The sequence below is a fragment of the Chanos chanos genome, chromosome 5 (genome assembly GCF_902362185.1).
Source record: "Chanos chanos chromosome 5, fChaCha1.1, whole genome shotgun sequence".
Taxonomy (NCBI): domain Eukaryota; kingdom Metazoa; phylum Chordata; class Actinopteri; order Gonorynchiformes; family Chanidae; genus Chanos; species Chanos chanos.
The window spans coordinates 8,755,885-8,773,612 of NC_044499.1; the positions used below are offsets into that span (position 1 = coordinate 8,755,885).

General features: G+C 40.4%; 1 protein-coding gene across 2 annotated transcripts; it reads left to right on the forward strand.

The window, feature by feature from the left end:
* The first annotated feature begins 4,417 nt into the window (after window positions 1–4,417).
* adcyap1b (adenylate cyclase activating polypeptide 1b) lies at window positions 4,418–7,111 on the forward strand. 2 transcript variants are annotated; one of them, XM_030774381.1, is made up of 4 exons: window positions 4,418–4,521; window positions 5,599–5,730; window positions 6,229–6,333; window positions 6,928–7,111. In XM_030774381.1, the coding sequence occupies exons 1-4, from the start codon at window positions 4,418–4,420 to the stop codon at window positions 7,109–7,111; spliced, it is 525 nt and encodes a 174-aa protein (XP_030630241.1). The 2 variants fall into 2 exon arrangements, with proteins under 2 accessions (XP_030630241.1, XP_030630242.1); XM_030774382.1 differs by lacking the exon at window positions 6,229–6,333.
* Window positions 7,112–17,728: the final 10,617 nt, after the last annotated feature.

The following is a 17,728-nucleotide window of genomic DNA, read 5'->3' on the forward strand; positions in this document are numbered from 1 at the left end:
TGATTTTTTTTTTGGGGGGGGGGGGGGTTGAGAAGAGGAGGGCTGCTCCATGTGGATTTGAAAGGGAATGAAGCCGGGGGTGGATGTGCACGTATATGGGTGTATCTGAGGATACACCTTGGCTTTAAGCTGTGCATTGTTATCTCTTGAGTTGACATCAATGGATGCAAGGAGACACATATTCCAGCATGGCAGATGACAATATAGTCTTTTGATTTTGTGCCTCTATCATCTAAACTGTTATCACAGCTTTTACAGAATATTTTCTGAGTTGCCAGAAACATACCCACGGTGCAATTTGGCATGGCCACGTCTATTTTCAACGCATATTTATCAGTAAAGACTTTTGGGAAATACATTTGAAATACAGAATACTGGAGGACTTCTGCTTCTCAAATACTTTGAGGGAACGCTTGCAATGTCATCTTCTTAAAATCAAGCAACAGCTGACAAGCAGTGCAACATCCTAGAAGTGTGATTTAGTACTTGTGCAAGTACAAATGAACAGCAGTGCACATCTAGCAGTGAGTGACCTATCAAAACGATTTGGAGGAATTATTTTGATTTGAACCATATTGAACTTAATTTCCATTATTCATTTTCTAATTTGAATCCTGTATTCCGTGGGCTGCGGCCAGTGTGAATTTAAATTCAAATTCAAATTCTATTCAGATTCAGACTCATGTTGATGACAGCCCAGTTGTCACATTAGTTGAATGTTGTTGTAAAACATTGGCGTAGTGGTGTTCTCCCCATGTCTGCGTGGGTTTCCTCGGGGAGCTCTGATTTCGTCCCACAGTCCAAAGACATGCAGGTTAGGTGAACTGGAGACACTAAATTGCCCCTAGGTATGACTCTGCGTGACTGTGTGTGTGAGTGTGTTTGTCTGTGTGTCTGCCCCGTGATGGACTGGCGACCAGTCCAGGGTGTTTCCCCGCCTTTCGCCCTATGAGCACTGGGATAGGCTCCAACACCCCCGCGACCCTAATTAGGATAAGTGGCTCAGATAGTGAGTGAGTGTGTTTTACATATTGTAAAATAATTACATAGATGTTGTTGATGATGATGATTATGAAGATGATATTGCTGTTGCTACTGCTGTCTGTGCAATGTGGTAGTCTCATCATACTGCACTTTATGTACTTATGCTAGTATGACTTACAGATGCAACAGTAAAATTATTGTTTGCAACAGAAAGAAAAGAAAGAAAGAAAGAAAGAAAGAAAGAAAGAAAGAAAGAAAGAAAGAAAGAAAGGAAAACATTTATAAACGTCTGAAAAAAAAGTGTTCTTTGTAGGATTACAAAGCCAAATTTCAAACGAATGGTTGACCATAATGTCATACCAGATTTGGGTTAAATAGATAGTGCAAACCATTTAACGGGTCAGCTCAGCCGTAAAACTATAATCTCTCTGAACCTCTTTCCAGTCTCTTTTAAGCACGTGTGTCTTGCATGTCTGAATGAATTAGATCAGGGAAATCGCTGGTCAAGGCACTAAAAGTTAAGTTGCCTGGCTGTGTTTTCACTTGTTTAGAGCTATTAAAGCTTAAAGGGGAAAGGGAAAGAGAAAGAGAACATCTTTCAATACAAGCAAATATGTACTTCATCAAGGTAACTGATGAAAGGTCACTCATCAAATCTGTTATATGAGGCTCATTCCTCTCAGACATTTTTTTTTCTTTTGGAACGATATTTTCCCTGACGCCCTGATGTTAGGCAGATTTCCAGTTACAACTGGACTATTATCTGTTAGGCAACACTATTTATAGAACAAAGAGAGCTCTACGGTATCCCCAGGGAGAGGGAGTGGAAAATCTTGATTGCTGCTGATGCATTTGCATTAAAAATATTTACTAACGTTCACCATACCGACGGTTCAGAGTTAAGCTACGTAGACACGCATTTTAAGTCGATTTTAATTCAAAGATGGTATTGGTACAACCGACCAGAGTGGAATGTGTAATGACCCCTCGCTGTTGTACTTGCGTCACGATTAGTTCAAGTTTACACAGAGGAGCACGCCTAAATTATGTTACCTCTTGGAAAATTGCGTCAGAACAACGATCCTCAAGACAATTATCTCTTCTGGGCTCCGAAACTCCAGATGAATCTGACTTAAAGCCTAGATTTTGTAGCCTCCGTTAGATGAGATTGACAGAGATTGTTGTCATGATAGAAAAAGTTGATAAATGGATCATGACCTATCACTTTCCAAAGGGAAGCAATTTAGACAGGCTTACTGGAAGTATTTCATATCCTGACTCATACATAACCGATAATACTATTACCTATCTCCCTTTCGTTAGAATAAATGTCAGTTGCTCAACAACCTGTATGTTCTACACTACTACTCCCTACAACTATTAGTATTAGTTCTAGTAGTTTGCATCATATATACTACTGCTGGTGTTCATGGTTGGTAAAATCTTTCGTTACGAGAGAAACAAACTGGAAACAAGTGTCGTAACATAAAGCGATGGTCCTGGCCAGCCGATGCTGCCACTAACCCGATGACGAGGGGAAAGGACACATCGAAGGCAACGGCAGCTTTAAGCCACACGGTGGCGGTCTATACTCAATACTGGAACTGAGCAATCTGTGAGGTAGCAATGAAGCATGTTGCGATTCAAGACGGAGTTAAACCACACACATAATCGAGATGAGTGGGTATGACTGGTTGTGTTCGTCACACCACGTCAGAGTACACCAAACGTCAACATGAGTTATTCCCCACGAGTACTGGGCCTGTAATCAACTAGTCTCACTTAGAGTTTTACTCACATGCATAAAATATGCTGACTGTACCCTGAACTATGTATCAACTCTAACAGCAATTAAGGTCAAAGTAATTCTCGTTTAATTCCAAGAGATCTTACAGGGGAAACACAAATCTCAGTGATTGTTGCTTGGTTTACTTAGTGTGATGCTATGATGTAACAAAACGTTAACGTCACAGTAATCACATTAAAAAAAATGTGTCAGTACGGTTCGCAATCTACTTCAAGTTATTCTGTATTGCTCGTAATGCGATCATATTAGAACCTCGGTGTTTAAAACAATACCGGTTCTTCGGCCATATGATGATGCAAACTCAAAATCTTTTTACTGCACACATTTACGTTTCGAAATAAATGTTCCCACCAGTAGACCTAGATATGATTCATTTACTAGTAGGATTATCATTCGTATAAATTTACCATATGTCCCACAAACGTTGTGTCATTTAATGAATTTGTCAGCTGAAAGTCTCAAAATTTTTAGCACCAGTTTAAGGACAGCTCCAGTGTTCCTTTAGCCATTTAGCTAAAATACAGGCCATTTAGGGATTTCGTTATTCATTCATAATTAAGCTATGTCCACAGTCCTACCGCATTACTGCTCGTAGACTATAAAATAAAAAGTGTCTATTTAGACTGACTGATGTTCGTTGTGACCTCGTCGTCCACAATAAGATGATCTCAGCTTACTACTTTATCATCCTGGGGGCAGTTGGGTTTTTAAAAAAAATGGTCCTTTCTCTTGAAAATTAAGTTTTAAGGGAAAACTTCTGTTTGATGTGTATGTGTGTGACTTGGTCATCGACGAGGAAGGAACTGTACCATTCCGGGAGGAAGGCTTGATGACGTCTTTGGCATATATTAATGTGACTTATTGAAAAAAGGCAAGACTCGCTATTCATGGATAAAAATCCGAGGTAATCGGAGCACAGGGAAAAAGTTTTGCACAAAGATATGTAGACAAACGATATAGCAACCAATTTCATTGAGTTTTTTTGTTTGCTCAGACGACTTTGTTAATCATATATTGTTTATAAAGGTGCAGGGGTTGGTTGAACTGACGAGCACATAAGGAAACGACGGTGGCGCTTCAGGGAAGAGGTGCCGTGAGAAAGATCCCTATCTCTCTCACACAATCACAGCCGCACCCGACTCGCATCCAACAGCATTTCTCTCTACCTACTCTGCAATAGGTACGTGGTAATCAACAGTCTTTCAGTAAAGACACATTTATACAGGCGAAATAAAGTCGTGGAATTATTTCTTGAAGAAACTCGAAGTTCTCGTTCGGAATTTTGTGCTTTTTTCCACAATCTACCTGATTTCTATCATTTCATTCATCGGAAGTGGATTTTGTCGTGCATGCAAGGCATTCTTTTAACTTTTCAAGCAGGATTTAACTGGGAAAAAGAATAGATTTCACTGAAAAATAACGTTTTGTTTTTCGTCTCTGGATTTCATTTGATGTTTCGTTGCCAAAATTTATTTCATTAGTTCGTTGAAACTGTAGTGATAGGATATCTCGTGAAGAGTACGTGGTACTGAATGATTTTAAATGCACTCTAATTAACCTATCGGATTTAAACGGTTGAGTTAAATTATAAGCATGATCTAACTTTGTGATTATTTCTCCCACAGCATGGCCAGATCTAGTAAAGCGACTTTAGCGTTGCTCCTCTACGGAATCATAATGCACTACAGCGCCTACTGCACGCCTATTGGGCTCACTTATCCCAAGATTAGGTATGTAGAATACTTTTGCTTTAATATTTTTCCTTGTGCTAGTGGATGTGAATTGGTGTCGGAGATGGTTTCTTAAACTGGTACCTTTGCTTTGGGTGTGCCTCAATTATAACCGACTGACTTGGACAAAGACGCTACACAAAGCTCCGAAACTCATTCACTGCAATTTGGAAGAAAGCAGGCATAGGAGATTTGAAGAACGCCTTTCGATTCGCAAATGACAAAGGCTATGGTATGAAGTAAGGCAGCATTTAATAATCACTTAGTTTACCAGATATTTCTCCGATATTCCGGCTGATGGCATAGTTTACACAGAAAGAGTGTGAGAGGGCGATTACTTAGAGAGGAAACAGCTTCGGGGAATCTCTCCGTCGGGATAAGCATATGCACAGCACACTCCTTACAAAAATGGAAAAAAAAAGATATGAATGTGTCGGCTGGCTCGTGAGATGACGGTAGAATGGCGTCACAGTACAAAACCGCAGGAAAACGAATGAGGATGTTCTATGTGGGACCTGTCAGCGCTATGATTTTTTATTTTGACAGTAATCAGCGTGAACTCGCTAAACGCGTTCCATTTTGTTTTCCGCTAAAGTCAGCTGAACTGCATGAGTCACACAGTGCTTTTTCTCGGGCTCATTTGTCGATGTTCAGTTGTTGGAATGTCATTTCTTTCTCTTCCCAAAGACAGGAAAGAGTAATTATGTTCAGAATTAAATCTCGATATTTCAATCGGAAAACTGTTTCGAGACTTTCTCCCGTACATCTGTAATACTGCACAGTGTAAAAATAAATGCCAAAAGTGCTTCAATGTTTATCTCCCCCTTTTCTTTCCGTGATTGCTTTCAGTAGTTTCGTTTTGTCGTTTTTCTTAGCATCTAGGCATGTGTTTCAAACTCATAGATTAAAATAAGAGGAAAATAATAAGAAAATGTTTTAATTTACGTTGTAATTTTCACACTTTTGACCCACAATGTATAAAACCAACCAAATAACTGTATATTACATCATATCCATTGTAATCAAATGGTTAATCTATAATAGATAAAACTCAAGGAAACGTGTTTCCCTTTTCAGACTTGAAAATGATGTGTATGACGAAGACGGAAACTCGTTAAGCGATATGGCATTTGACGCTGATCAAATTGCTATACGAAGTCCCCCATCTCTAACGGACGACATATACACGCTCTACTATCCAGAAAAAAGGTGAGCTATTCTTGGTCCATCCAAAATATCACTCATGATAATTAATTTCATTTTGTAGAATTTATGTTGTTCCGTTAATGTCTGCTTGTTTTGTTTCTCAGAGTTAATCTATGTTTTTTGTTGTTCTTTGTAAATAAGCAAATAAATAAAAAAAACAGAGAAATTAAAGCGAGAGCTACAGCCTGAAGCCTAGAGCTCGACAGACAGACACACAGACAGACAGGCTTACAGACCGACAGATGAGTAAATAGACAGACCTAGGGGGAGCGAGAGAGAGAGAGAGAGAGAGAGAGAGAGATCGATCAATCGATTTGTCGGATAGTTTCTAGGTGTCAAAGTAATGCTTTTGATAAGCAGTTTACTTTGTTTTATCAGTCAGATTGGTGAGAGGACTAGTACATAGCTTCATAATTAAATTATTGCAGACCATAAACGGAACGTGTGGAACTGTGGTATTTTATCACACTGATGATATATGTGTTTGGCGTTTTATCTCAGAGCGGAAAGGAATGCAGATGGATTATTAGATAGAGCCTTGAGGGACATCCTGGTTCAGTTATCAGCACGAAAATATCTGCATTCTCTGATGGCAGTTCGTGTAGGGTAAGGGCATTTCTTTTAAGCGTTTACCTGCCGTCATCTATAATTTTGTCCTTATTAAATGAAGGCTGTTTAACGTTGTCTGGTGCATTCTTTTTGCCCAACTCGTCTTCTTTTTTTCACTTTGCATTCCTTCTGTCCACGACACCTTTTCTTTTTTTTTCTGCTTCTCTTGTCTTTGTCTGTGTGGTGACGTGGGCGGGTGCCTCCGTTATTAATTCTTAATAACCAAATGAATAAAAAGTTTTAGTATGCTATTTCCAGCAAGAACACAGATTCTTGAATGACTTTGGGTGTATTGTTTGGTCAATACTATAGTTCGAAAAAGGAAAGAATATATTTAACTTCTGTTATGAATAATTAATGAGACATGTCTGCTGGATCTGCTTATTTCCAACTGATTTCGTTGATGCCTAAACGAAAAAAATGTTTTGAGTACTTCTTGACTTAATTTTATATAGTATATAGTATAAACGAAGAGACTAGTTTAACAACCTTAGCTCAGTCTACGATAACTGCGTAAGGTATCCTCATCATTTTAAGGTGCTGCACTGACCTGCTGCATTTGGTATACTAATGGAATGCCTGTGTTTTTAGCGGGGGAACCAGTATGGAAGATGATTCAGAGCCATTATCAAAGAGGCATTCGGACGGGATCTTCACCGACAGTTACAGTCGCTATCGAAAACAGATGGCCGTCAAGAAATATCTTGCAGCGGTCCTTGGAAGAAGGTACAGACAGAGATTTAGAAACAAAGGACGCCGATTTTCCTATTTGTAGCGTCGGTAAAAAGAAATCCAAACTGCCCTCCCTTGTGTACATTCAATCCTTCGATCAAAGTCATTCTGATATAACTGACCAGTCAGTGGATCGCGCCTGTGTTCTTTAAACATGTATTTATGTATGAAGTAAAGCCATTAAAAATGAATATTTTAATAATAACATTGTTTTTCTTTTTGTACAAAAGCACTTGAGACCGCACAGTTATACTTTGTGGACCAATCGTTTAGTTTATGTATATAGCTATATATGTTGAAAACAAGACATAACGAAAATACTAGGAGAAAAAAAAAAAGAAGGAAATTGTGCACCTTGAACGTTATGCGCCTGATATCTTTTAAATTCATCCTCATATGCAGATAAATAAATAGACTTTAAAAAGACAATCAAAGTTCTGAATGTTATACTTATTTTTGTAACTCATTTGAAAAATAGAGTTTTATTTTGTCCAAAGCTGGCCCAGAGATGTGAAGACATATTCTCTTAAGCACAGGCTGTTCCAACGTTGGAAATGACGCTCCATTCTTGGGGTTGGGGGGAGGGGTGAAACAGAGGCTGCCACACTGCCCGTTTTCTTAATTATGTCCAGAGATGTATTTACACATCACATTTTTCTTTTTCTTTTCATAGTTTGAGTGTGACTGTGTTCCCCCCTGTTTGTGAGTTGGGACTATTTCGATTTTGTTGACTGTAGACTTTTTCCATAGAATATTTTCATCCCCTTGTTCAGTTTTTAATTGACTGGTGGCCTATTACAGATTGTAATGTTAAGTCAGAGAATACGTAGATGGGGTTTACTTTCCTTTCCAGTTCACTTATGTATTTTTTGTGTGTTCTTACGGTTCTCATTCAAAATTGTTCTTGAACTATTGGCTGAAGTTTTGTCTAGTGGCCATGCAATCAGCACTGCTCCAGCCCCTCCGCTGTTAAAGATGCACAAGATTTGAAAAAACTAAAAACAAAAACTTCATTCAGATGTCAACAGGCCCTCCTGTGTAGTGAGACTGGTAAAAAAAAAAAAAAAAAAAAAAAAAGTTTCTCCAGGTTCAGCGCATGCTTAGCTTTGAGCATTAGACTGAAGTGTACTCTTAATGTGAAGTATACGTGTGGCTAGTTTGATATCTTGTATCTCTTGTGCTTTACTTTCTCTTGTCCCTGAGTAAAGGTGTTGTTCTTTTGGATGGAGACTGAGTGATCTTGTTAAACAAATAATAGAGTTAAAATGGGCTAACCGATAATGAATAGAGATTATAGACTTGTGACTCTGCTATTGCACAGAAAGACCCCCAGACCTCTGGAGGTAGACTTGTTGACATACATTTATGAGGTGACAACAGTAAAACGACTTCCTCTTCTTTTTCAATGCGAATATCGACTAGGGTCTCTGCGTTCTGGCGTTGGGTGCTGCCCGAGTACTCTTGCATAGCTGAAGTGACGTTTGTTGTTTTACTCTGCTTGTCATAGAGGATAATATTCTTTTGATATGTCCATAAGGTTTTCCCCTCATTAGCTCCAAAATTCACTTGTGTATATGTGTATCTCCGTAACGAAAGTAAAATGACAGTGTGTGAGCGAGAGAAGACGGGGCAGCCATTGAGAGGCAATGGGAGAGAGAGAGAGAGAGAGAGAGAGAGAGAGAGAGAGAGAGAGAGGGAGAGATAGGTGTAATATAATGTCGAGGTGGACAGGGGAAAAATATCTCTACACCTTGTTGTGTAGATGAAGGAACTGCCTCTCTAAGGACAGGGTCAATGATGAGTTTATTGCAGCACTGAGACATTTAAATTTTATTCATTCCTTTTCAATAGAGAGGTGTTGTAAAAGTAACCGTTGTAGAGGACCATTTACATATCCCATGTGTAAAATAGTGTTCTGTACTGTTTATATTTGGTATACGTCTCCTCACATGGAAATCAGGCCATATACACCCACTGAATCAATCTCTAGCCCGTTGTCCCAAGCATGAAATCAATCTTTCTTCAATTTGGCATAGTCCCCTGGGCTTTATGTGAATGTAGGAGAGAGTATGAGAGAAAGAGAGAGAGAGAGAGAGAGAGAGAGAGAATGAGTGAAAGAGAGGGCGAGAGAGAGGGCGAGAGAAAGACAGAGAGCATGAACACATTGATGGTGTGTGATAAAGAACATAGGTTAGTTTTTGGTTTTGGTGCCTTGCTTTAACGTACGACAAAAATCGCCACAGATAATGGATGGCAATTTTAGAGGCCCTACAATGCTGCAGACTATTAGCTTACATTTCACTAACTTCATATCTCTTTTCTCCTTTTTTTTTTTCTTTAAACTTGATTTTACCAATTATCTAATTAGACTTGAAAAAGCATGGCCGGCGTATATCGTGATCCTATTTAATCTACTGAACTGGTGTAAATGGCAAAAGTATTAATTGTCTCTGGGATGTTATGAGTTAATGAATGTCTTACTGTGGCAAGCAAAGTGTTTCTGTTACGCTCTATACAGCAAACTTGACTCATGTTAGCCCAACGTATGTAGACGTCTATGAAGCCTAGCTTGGTTTTGTGTTGTTACTTGTTGCTTTATTTAAAAGGGGTTTTTGACAGCTAGTGGTAAACCTAATGATTCCCAGCCCACATCAGAGCCTGTTGTGTACATTTCTGAGAAGCGCCAAAAGCCTTAATGTGTACGTTTGATCTATATCTGAAAAACATTATGTGTGACAAGTGACTATTAGCTAAGTGACATCATCATATTTACACATATAACTCCTTAGGGGGAGGGTTAACGTTTTTAAATGTCAAAAAAATATATATATAATAAAGTGTTGTAAGATTTGTATGAATAAATCTTTTTGTAAACAACACACCTTCTAATGGATGTCTAATCATTGGAACGTAAACACATAACCTCACACATAATCTTAGTTTAATGGACACACACCATAAAGCACGACTAGGTAAGCTCTCTCCATTTCACACAAGAAGAAACCACACCCGTTTAATAATACTGAAATATCCAACAGCTTTTCTTTGTTTTCTAACTGCAAGTGTTTGGAATGGAACATTACAAATTTCAATGAAATAGTGTTAGATATTATTAACCTACCATGTGACGTGGGCCTAACCGTGACTGAAAAACACATGCATTTTTCATAAGACAGTAACAGCAGCAGTGTGACATGAAGCCTTGGCAGCTGAGCTGCTAGTGACCATCAATAACCCTCCACCCACACAATCAGTCTCAGACGTGCATACGCTTACAACAGGCATGCACACACGTGCGCTTACACACACACACACACACAAATTAGCAGCCTGATGAATATAATGATATGAAAGGTTGACAGCTAGAAAAACAGAGGTGATAATAAACCCAGTGTTTTATTTCAAACCACCCTGCTGGCTTAGAGTGGTATATTTGAGGTACAAATGTATCCACAGTTTAATCGCTCATTAAATCACATATATTATCCCATACAGATAGATGTTATTAAACATTTTTAATGTTTATGAAACCATAAAACAGATCATTGATTAAAGAAATAAATTAAACAATGGTAACTGCACAGATGGTATGTAGCACTACATGTGTCCTGGGTGAATGCTCAAGGAATAGACAAAACGATTGGGTATTGCATCTGGTGACAAAAGACAAACTCAGAGTTGCAGTTAAGGTGTGGCAGCTGGGCTTTGTTCTCAGTGACCTAAAGCTGTGAGGCTTAAAGAGGTGGAAGGGGGACTTTTGCTTGGCTTAACCAATCATTACTTACCGGGGAGGGTACCGTGCCAACATAAGAAGGAGAAACTTATGCGCTGAATGTTAAAATGATGTCCAGCCATTCACATCAGTGAAATGTAAATAAGAGAAAGGTGAAACGGTGTGACTCACCCACGCTGCCGGAGAGACAAAGGCAATGAGCTGCCCTGGCAGGATTCAGTATGGAGAAAAGGAACCCAACACAGAGGATGGTGAAATTTAAAGAGGGGGGTGGGGTGGGGGGTGGGGGTGGGGGTTTGCACAGATTAATTATGATATTGTGCCCTGGAATGAATGATTAAGATGAATTTAGAAGTGAATCCCTGTGCTGCTGGGAATTCATCTCTAAGATATTAGTCAAATGTTCAGCATTTATTCAAGAACCCCCCCCCCTCTCCTTGCAACCTCTGTTTAGCAAGACTGTAACAACAAAAAAAAAACATTCACTATTCCAAAGCAATAATTTAGCCTTTAAATATACCATTAATATTATAAAAGTGCTGCTTAACAATGATTATGAACAAAACCAGCATTGTGTAAGAGGGGTATGTTCAAACTTCAGATCCAGTTTGAATCCTAATTCACTTTAGATTTAGTGTTCTTGGCTGACATTTCTAGGTTGTACATTATCCACAAAGGTAAAAGTACTTGATGATCCATAGTTCTCATTAAATGAAGAAAGACGGCATCTGATTAGCACACTGAACCTGACGGATCCTTTCATCTCTATTGCACTCCTCAAGTGTATACCCCCCCCCCCCACACACACACACACGAAAATCAGCCAGAATTCAGAGTTTTAACCAAAGACGTAAAAGTCCAACAAATTTGTTTTGACTCTCCAGATCAAACCCTGCGTTCGAGTGGGAACTCCATATTGCACATTTACATCCATGCATGAGTGCTTTGGACCGGGCCCGACACACAGGCCTTTGCTCACGCTGCCCGGATTCTCCCTGTCCCACTGAGCCTCTTCCCGCGCAGGGGTCATGAGCTTTTCCCATTACCTGGTATGACTTACACCCTAAAACACAACCACTCTCTCTCTTTTTTTTTTTTGATCTCACAGGAAAATAAAAGCCATCTTAAACAAACATCAGCTCAGATTAGAGGTAATGAACTCCAATTGAGCTTCTTACAATCCAACTGCTCACATAATGAGTGGGGGAAAAAGCACTTAGAGGTCACACTGTGACTCTCTCCCTCTCTCTCTCTCTCTCTCTCTCTCTCTGCCTGAGACATGTTTGTTCGCTGAGGCTGAAGTAGAACAGCTAAGGTGGTCAAATGATTGTTAAAAATCAAAGTTGCTAAGGCAGTTTGTCTCACTTTTATAACAGTAAAGTAATAAACCTTGTCTATCTAAGTTACAGTGTTTTGCAAATGGAAACTTGGAGAGGAGTGTAAATGGATATACTTACCCTGAGCGATGATATCAATGACTTCTGGATCAACATCAGGCAGCTGTATTACACACTTTATTACACAGTGAGAGCTTGTGGGAAGATCCATGTCTCTGTCCCTCTCTGTCTCTCTGTCTCTTTCTCTCCCTCTGTGTGTGTGTGTGTGTGTGTGTGTGTGTGTGTGTATGTATAAATATCCCTTTCTCTTCCTATGTGTGCGTGTGTGTGCGCGTGGGCGTGTGTGAGAACTCTGGAACATCAAAGATATTATAATATCACAGTTCACAATCAATAAAACATGTCCCTATTCACTCTCTCTTTTAAAAAGGAGAAGAAGAACAAAGCTCAGACAACATCCTTGAGATCCTCTCATGTCAAACTCTTTGGCTCCACTCAGTTAATGTTAGAGGGCACTGCTGTGTCACAATCCTGTCCTGGAACATACTTTATACACTCTGGCTCTGTGTCTAAGCTACAGACTGAAACAAGCGCCTCTACCCCATGGGACAGGGAACTGGGTGTGGCTCCAGATCCATTAGTGTGATCTGATCTGGTGGTCCATGTGGAAGCTGGAGCTGTACCACCCTAGTCAGCCTAACCTAATAAGGAAAGTGTTGCTGGGCAACAAGCCACAGAGGACACATATGTGTTTGTGTTTTGTGTGTGTGTGTGCAAGTGCATGTATGGTTTTTGTGATTGTGTGTGTGTGTGTGTGTGTGTGCGTGTGCACTGTATCTGTTGATGACTCTGGGAAAGCTAAAGATGGGAGTCACATTTGACCCCACTGCTCTAATGTTGCAGTGGTTAATAGAACAGGGAGAAAGCAGTCTTTATAAAGAAATGCCCTGACAAAGGCCCAGAGTGGCTTTCAGCCAGAGGCACCATGCACCGGTAAAGCCCATCAAACACCATCAGGCACAGGCTCTCGCTTGTTTTTTCACTGGATGGTTTTCAACTCTCAGCTGAGACAGATAGGCACCTTTTTTCCTCTTGGGCTGTTTGTTTGCCATAGCGACCGCACACATCACACATCACGCATCACACACACACACACACGCATGCACACCACAGCAGACATGTATCTATCAAACTACTACAACGACTGTGGATATGAAGACTTTGAATTCTGGAACGTAAAAGAAATGTTTCCTGTCTCTTTCCTTCATATTTTAATGATTTTGCCATTTTGTCATGGGAATCCACACACACAAACACGCACACACACACACACAAAAAAAGGATAAATAAAAAGCAAGAGACGTCAACAATATTTCATACCACAAAGAAATCTACTGTGTCTCAGCACAGGTTTTCACTGAGAATTCTCTTTCATCACAATCGATACACTTCCACCCTTGTGTCACCTATCATGTTAATCACAAACTCATTTATGCTGTCTGCAGTAGCTCCCACTCATTTTCAGACAGGCAATCTTTTTCGAAAAAACACAGCTGTTTTTTTTTTTTTTTTCTTTTTTTTTTTTTTCTTTTTTTGTTTTTTTTTGCGAAGGCCTCAGAGGAGGAAGCTGACTCCCAGGCATCAGCGTCCTCCTTCCTTCAATTAAAGCTGTGAAATCAGCGGTGAGGCAAGCATCATGCAGCGAGCCTCAGTCTTAACCTTATGTATGTTTCTTTTTTTCTTTTCTTTTCTTTTTTTTTTTTGTTGCTTTTTTTTTTTTTCACTGTACCCCTTCCTCTTCCCTGAGCACTCCTCCCATGGAGCGCGAGGTGGGGGGTGAGGAGTGTGAAGTGTGTGTGTGTGTGTGTGTGTGTGTGTGTGTGTGTATGTGAGTGAGGGGGGGGGCTGCAGGGGTTTTCCGAAAAGGGGAGACTCCATACTGATAATACCACCCCCCACTCACCCACCCACCCCAGTGTTGATCCTCCTTTTGTGCTGCCTCTTGCCTATAAAATATGACAGCTCTCTCTCTCTCTCTCTCTCTCTCTCTCTCTGCCTCCCTGTCTTTCTCTCTCTCTCTCTCTGTATGTTTGCATTTGAGCATGTGCGTAGATTCTTCCATGGGGAATAATTTGCAAGCACATATCAGTTTGTTAAAGGTAAATCTGTTGCCTGTATTACTGAAAGGTGTGTGTGTGTGTGTGTGTGTGTGTGTGAGTGTGTGTGTGTCTGTATGAGTGGGGGGTGGGGAGGTGGGGCGTTGAGACGTAAGGGGTGGGTGGTATTTTTGTCAAGTCCTATTCTCAGAACTAGCAGAGCATTTTCTTGGAGCTTGTGGTGATGCTCTGATTTCTCTCTCTCTCAGTGCTGGACAGGTCAGATTGTTGTATAAGAAAACACACACACACACACACACACACACACACACATACACGCCCCAGTGAGAGAGACACTGAGAAATGGCTGTGATGCAACATTCCCACTAGTGTTATAAATCATTCAGTAGCAAGCACTAAAAGGCTGGCGGCTATGCCTCCTCTGCCCAGGCTGGGACTGTATGAGAGGGGAATACTCCTCTCTGAGCTCTCGTGCCGCTGTCACATCCACCAGTCTGAACAAAGCCGACTGCGACATGCCGACTCCCTCCGGGGAGCAGAGACGCACTGGAGGAGGAGGAGAGAAGCTGGGGAAGCGTAATGTGTTTAGACACTGACTGGTGGCCAACCCTTGGCCGCTGTTTCGCCTCCAAGTGAAACACTTAACCTGAACCTGGGGCCCTCGATCTGGTTTTTCTTTTCTTTCTTTTTTTTTTCTTTTTTTAAGTGCAGGAGATAACAGAGGACAATGAGTGACACTGATGGTTTTGCTTACATACTTAAGACACAGAATTACGAAGAGACGTAACGCCAATGGGGAGGGGTGGGGGGGGGGGGGTGTTACCAGGAGAGCAAGTAGAAATAAGTCACTAGGGTAGGCATCACCCTAACGGGAAGGCCTGGGGGGAACGCTATTCTCGTAAGGGTACATTCTGAGATGTCAAAAACATCTTACCTGTTGAAACCTTTTTTGGCAGTAATGTCAGGGGAACATTGCATGAGACATTTCTTTGCTTTTTAAACACAGCTTTTTTTCTTTTCGGGCCGCTCTTTTGACTGGCGATCTCCTGTCACCGTGTGATTCTGAGCAGTGCTCAGACATGGTGTGAGAGAGCTGTCCATGGTACTGATCCCTGTGAAGACTCCAGAGGGGCTGAGTTAGCTTTGAGCCTGTACAGGCCTGCACAGCCTGTATCACCAAAGACAAGGCTCCAAGCCATAAAGAAACGGTTTAAAAAAATGTCTTAGTCCTTCAAAAAAAAAAAAAAGGACTTGGATGTCTTGGAAGACATTGTGCATATTTTAGTATATAAACTGAATCCATATCCATGTTAAAATTTTACACTGCCATAAAATCTGGTCGATGACAGTGACCGACCTTGCTTGTCTCTTGATTGCATACACAGCTCGCCAATGTAAGAAATCTTCGGTTCATCGGTTTTTTTATTTATTTATTTCTTCATTCCTTTCATGTCGAAACCCGACATTGTCGTACGAGGGAAAGAAATAAAGAAAACAAAATTCAAGCGATCTTAAACAAACTTAGCTTCATGCTTTACAGCTATGTTGCTGACTGAACTCAGCAGTCAAGCACTCAAAACTCTAATAGAAGCTGTCCCTCTTTCCCAAGACAGCCCTGTAGTTCCTTCACTGTATGCCAGGGTGGTTTCCTGAGCACATGTTTCATCTATCACATCATCACACAACATCCCAAATGTTCAATCCTTCCTCCGTCTCAAGAGCAAACGCTCTCGCTTCTGAATGACAGATCCACCCTAACACCCCTCATTTTTTTTTGTTTTTTTTTTTAGCTCTAGCGTTTCTGAGATGAAACGCTTTAGATATTTTTCCTTTTTTTTTTTTTTTTTTTTTTCAGGTTCCCTTCCGCTTTCTCACAAACATAAGCTGAGTGGTAATGCCATCTACCCTGACAAAAGGCTGTCTGCCTGAGACTATGATAAAGGCAGGCTTCACAGCGGGTGAGCGGTTGTTGGCGGGAACATTCGAAGATTATTCTCCTTCAGGAGCTTGGAGATGTCTTTCCAATATTTCTGATGGCATCTGGAGTTTGATGAGAAGCGAAGAAACACAGAGACACCCAGCATATTCATTAGCAACAGGATTAGGGAAGTCATTGTGAGTTCCTCCAGGTAAAAAAAAAAAAAAAGAGAGAGAGAAAGAGAGAGAGAGAGAGAGAGAGAGATCTATCTCTGGTATATCCAATAAGCACCTCTTTTTTTCCATTTAAAAATGAACTAGAACAGCATCAATCTCTCACCACCCATCCACTAATCCACCCACAGCTCAGTCTTCCAAGCCCAACATTGATTTCCTGAATAAGAACTGTGATAATGAACGAAGGATAATTATAAAAATCCGAGAAGCCAATATAAACTCAATGCTTGCGTATCACTCCAATCAGCATGGTCTTGTCATAAATTGTCACCAAATCATGCTTCCATGTGACTGAAAATAAAACCAAACTGTCACTCGCTAGTCAAGCACAGCAGTGTGGGATGGAAGTTGTGTGGATGGAAACAAACACATATCGTCAGACATCTAAAAAGAAATGCCTGTCAAACGTTTTTTTTTTGGGGGGGGGGGGGGGTTGTGCAGAAATTCAGGGCCAAAAGTCAAGCTCAGTTAATTAGTCACATGCACATGCGTGACTATAAATATTGGAGCAGATGAGCATGGTTATTATAGAACAGCATAGCAAGATTCAGTTTCCTCCTTATGTCCTATTTATTATCACGCAGGAAATATAAAAATGTCCCCGTTGTTTTTAATAGCTCCTACCCCTGTCGGATTTGTTGATTCTTCTCTGGGTTCTGTTCACAGATGGTAAGACAGACCCTCTTACTGTGTGACACATGTCTTTAGATAGAATAGCATATTTAAGGTAGCACAGATCACAGTAAAATTCCATAAAGAATTCCTGCGGGTTACACATTGTGGATTTTTTTCCCCCTTTGCCATGCAAAGCTTATTCAGGATATCGCTCAGTCCCAGACGTTCGGAATTGTACATGCATAGCACGCGTGGAAAGAGGAGTCGACCACCCAGAGCAGAACACATTTCAGATTAGCTGTAACACAGAATTAAGATGAGCCAAGACAACACCGCTGAATACTAATTTCATCCATGTGATAAGTAGACATGGAGCACACCTGAAAGCAAAAGTAGCACCAAAAGAAGGACCGACACAATATTATTTTCCTCAAACAAAGGCACTTTATGTATGACAGCTTGAATTCTGTGACATTTGGTGTTGTACTGTATGTGTATTCAGGAGTAACTTTCTATCGATAAAAGGAGTAATTTTCTATCAACAAAATATCATTAAAAAGGACACAAAAATGAAAATACCTAATTGCTTTATATTAGCCTTATTTATATATTATTTATATTGCCTTATATTAGAACACTCTTAACCATTTGGTGGTGTGGCTAGAACCACTACATTGGAACCTGTGACAAAGACAGCGAGCAGT

Coding starts and splice junctions, on each gene's coding strand:
- adcyap1b (XM_030774381.1), top strand. CDS start 4,418: ATGGCCAGATCTAGTAAAGCGACTTTAGCGTTGCTCCTCTACGGAATC. Junction 5,731..6,228: donor CTCTACTATCCAGAAAAAAG/GTGAGCTATTCT, acceptor GTTTTATCTCAG/AGCGGAAAGGAATGCAGATG. Junction 6,334..6,927: donor CTGATGGCAGTTCGTGTAGG/GTAAGGGCATTT, acceptor CTGTGTTTTTAG/CGGGGGAACCAGTATGGAAG.